The sequence below is a fragment of the Atta colombica genome, unplaced genomic scaffold (assembly GCF_001594045.1).
Source record: "Atta colombica isolate Treedump-2 unplaced genomic scaffold, Acol1.0 scaffold7, whole genome shotgun sequence".
In the NCBI taxonomy this organism is placed as follows: Eukaryota; Metazoa; Arthropoda; class Insecta; order Hymenoptera; family Formicidae; genus Atta; species Atta colombica.
In genome coordinates, this window is record NW_017259561.1 from 1,831,135 (window position 1) to 1,835,204 (window position 4,070).

The window sequence follows — 4,070 nt, forward strand, 5'->3', positions numbered from 1 at the left end:
AAAAAAGCATTTCGTTTTTATTCAACAATACATTTTTATTAGAACGCAGTTTATTTATTTTATTTGTTACTATTTTTGTTATAAATTAAAATTTAAGGAATGATAACAATCTAATTTTTTTAATAAGTACTTTAATAAATATTCAAAATAACTTATGCAATGTTTCATTGCAATTATATATATTCATATATTCATTGCAATTATGTTTTAAGTATAAATATTAGGTGTACAACTTTGCTTCCGCCTAGATGGCTTTAGTGGTAAGTGGTGGTCGTGGTGGAAATAAATAGACGTCATACAATAAACTTGGGCATCTGTCAACTTAACCCCATAGAAACATTAGTCGATTTGTGTCTGCATCATAAAATTATTCTCGATTGAAAATGTCAGTTTACGAGTCAAATTCTCGTCATTTGCGGGAGGTTTTAATTTTTTGCTTCAATATGAAGAAATCTGCGACTGAGGCTCATCGAATGCTCTCAAATACTTATGGTGAGGCCGCTATTAGTGAAAGAACGTGTCGTGAGTGGTTTCAACGTTTCAAGAACGGTGATTTTGACGTCGAAGACCGGCATAGCGGTGGAAGAGAGAAGGTTTTCGAAGATGCAGAATTGGAGGCATTACTTGAGCAAGACTCATGTCAAAATCAAGAAGAATTGGCACGATCATTGGGAGTGACTCAACAAGCCATTTCAAAACGCCTCAAAGCCATGGGAATGATTCAGAAGCAAGGAAATTGGGTGCCGTAATTGAAGCCGAGAGATGTTGTTTGCGTTTGTTTGCTTGTGAACAGTTGCTTGAAAGGCAAAGACGGAAGGGATTTCTGCATCGCATTGTGACTGGGGACGAAAAATGGGTTCATTACGATAATCCCAAACGCAGAAAATCATGGGGAGTTCCCGGCTATGCTTCCACGTCGACGGCCAAATCGAATATTCACGGCTCCAAAGTCATGCTCTGTATTTGATGGAACCAGCTCGGCGTAGTGTATTATGAACTGTTAAAACCGACTGAAACAATCACAGGTGATCGATATCGAACGCAATTGATGCGTTTGAGCCGAGCATTGACAAACGGCCGCAATACAACGAGAGACTCGATAAAGATTTTGCAGCATGACAATGCTCGACCTCAAAAGATGACCAGTTTTTTCGACGCGGGATTCGTACGCTACCCGAAAGATGGGAGAAAGTAGTGGCCAGCGATGGATAATACTTTGAATCATAAATGTATAACCAGTTTTTTACAATAAAGCCTTGAATTTCGGAAAAAAAACGGCGGAAGCAAAGTTGTACATCTAATACATTTGCAAAAATAACCTATTTGTATATTCTTAATCTCAAGTCTGAAAGAGGCAAATGTTGAATATTTGTTAACACATACTCATGCGTAATTTTTCATTAGTACTTAAGGATTAATGTTAAGGAAACTTATTCATTACATTTTAATTAACTTTAGCTTTATAAATAACTTTATAAATTTTATTTATTAAAGAGCAATTACAAAAAACATTTCATTGCTATTGATATTACAATGCGTGCCATTTTTAGCGGTAATATTTCGATATTTTGTCGTTCACGTTCGTTAAACTGTCGATTTATTCAAAAGTATTATCTTCTAACTTGAGCAGAAAAGTATTCTCGAGAAGTCTAATAAAAAAAAACTGCAAGAGAAAAAAATTATTTATTTTTTTCTCTAAGAATTCTTTTAGAATTTTTTCAGAATTTTTTAATATCGTATTTTCTCATGTTGGTAAAAATAAGAAAATGAAGTAAATAAAAAGTTGATAAAAAATACTGAAAAAATTCGTAGTTTTAAGCGAAAAGAAAATAAATAATTTTCGTCTTTTGCAGTTTTTTTGTAAAGTTGATAGTAATAAAATAAATAAACTTACCAAGTAGCAATAGTTATAAATTTTGGTATTTGTTATAACCGAATCTACTCGGTTGGGCTGCCCGGTGCAGACGTTATGAAAGGCGGCGCGATGATTCCATCTGTTGCAGGATGCGCCAATGAAGCTATTTTACCGGGTGTTACGAAAGGAAGGGCAGGTTTCAATCTCGAAAGTTCCCACGTACAAGGACGATGTGACCAAGGATGTTCCAGCGATGGAAAATATACAGCGACCACCGACCCCACCACCCAGTCCCAAGCCCAATCGTGAGCACGAAGAGGAAGTTCGTAACATAGAGCCATCTCGTGCTCTCGAAACAAATGTCAATGTTCGTGACAAAGAGATAAAAACGAAAAAACCACGTTGTGAAGTGACTCCTGTTATGCGTACCCCGGATCCTCCATCAACCATCGAACTGTCGACAAGCAATCGTCATCGATCGTTAGAGAAAACAAAGAACAAGGATATGGCAAGATTGGAACATCGGAAGCGGCACAAACGACACAAGCGAGTGATCGCGGAGATCACCACAGTGCCACGCGAGGATCTCTTGAAGCTTAAGGTCCGCCTGACGCCGCGTCCTCCGAGGATTACTTCCGGGGCGACAGGCGGTGGAGGGGGTGGGAGCGGAGGTGGTGCAAGTAGTCAAACGAAGGAGAAACTGTTACAGATGCGAGCAGTTAGACGTGACAAGCTCAAAGCGATTGCAGTGCAGCAGCGATCGCCGACGAGTCCAGTAGCTCGAGAGGAAACCAAAGAATGTGTCGTAATAGAGACGGAAGAAACGATCGAGGATATCATCGACAGTATTCCTGATGAGGTCGTGCATATCGCGCAGAACATAAACAATCAAAATGAAGAAACTAAGTTCAAGGAGTGTTCCAAGGCAAAAAAGATTAATAAGGAGATGTCGGAACGAACGAAAACATCGGAGAACAATGACGAATCGGAAAGTCCGAAGAAAGATGAGGAGATTCTGCGGCGACTGGGCCTGATAGCTGTTAACGAAGCCAGCGGTGACAGAATGGCGAAACAACGAACACAAAGTGGCACCGACAAGGTGGACAATTTGAACCATGACAAGCTAGAGAAGCAGTTGCGCGAAAACAAGGCGAACCGCGTGCGAAGTTTGCTGGCGGAGAAGAAGATGCGTGATGCTCTCAAGACTATTATCTCCAAGAAGGAAGAATTAACGCCGTCTGTCATAAAGACGCCAGCGTCCGTTCTTACTTCCGCCGCCGCTGCTGTTACCGTCGCCACACCCATGCCTACCGCGCCCGTGACTGTGCCTGTCATGCCGAAGATGAAGGAACCACCACCATTGACGCCTATACGCGTCGCGAAATCATCCAGTTTTGCCGCGACCAGCGTAATAGTGTCGAATATTACTTCCAAATATGAAACGCCATTAGATCTCAGCAGCGGCGGTACCATTGTCAACAATAATGACAACGACAACGTTCTCGATTTGTCTGCTACGTTACCCGGCGGCAATCATCTTCCATCTTTCTCGTCCTCCTCCTCATCTTCTCTCACCTCTTCCTCATCTTCCTCTTTACCACCGTTGTCGAAACTATCAGCGCGATCCACAACCAGCAGCACCGTTGGCACGGTCGTCCGTAAATCCAAGGAACTGGAACAACAACGCGGCAAAGGACAGCAAGAATCGAATCTAAAGACTCTTTCGGATGTCGCAGTGTCACGTATGAGTAGTACCGAAAAGAATACGCCGGTAGAATCGCTAGCTTCCGCAAACGTAAACGCCGCCGCTAAAGTCGCTTTGCGCATACCACAGCCGCATCATCGCATCTCCGGTTTTGGTATGAAAAGCAAGCCTAACCTCGGTGTCCGTCACATCCCAAATCCCCAAGTCGTGGTCTCCCAATATCGTAATCAAAAGTTACTTCAACGCAATTACTATAATATCGTCCAGAAGCCATAATAAACGCGTGTCTTTTATCGCTAATATAACTTATCCTTTATTCCTTGCCCCTCTTTCTTTTATTATTTCCTTATAATATAAAAATCACATTTCGATTGTTAGTTTAGTTCTCCAACGGATTTTAAAGACACAGTCAATTATTTGATTGCGAATTCTGATAGATTAATTTAAATTTATAAAAAATATAAGTAAAAAACATTCCAACTTCTATTATACTATGCGATAGTAAAAGCT

The 4,070-nt window shown here is 40.7% G+C and overlaps 1 protein-coding gene across 1 annotated transcript in view; it reads left to right on the top strand.

Annotated features, from left to right (window-relative positions):
* Positions 1–3,857, top strand: part of LOC108692355 (polycomb group protein Psc-like) — a 14,655-nt gene extending 10,798 nt beyond the window's left edge. Inside the window, exon 4 of the mRNA XM_018200573.1 lies at positions 2,004–3,857. Coding sequence (XP_018056062.1) covers positions 2,004–3,836 — 1,833 coding nt within the window. The 3' untranslated portion in view covers positions 3,837–3,857. The remainder of the gene's footprint in view (positions 1–2,003) is intronic.
* Positions 3,858–4,070: the final 213 nt, after the last annotated feature.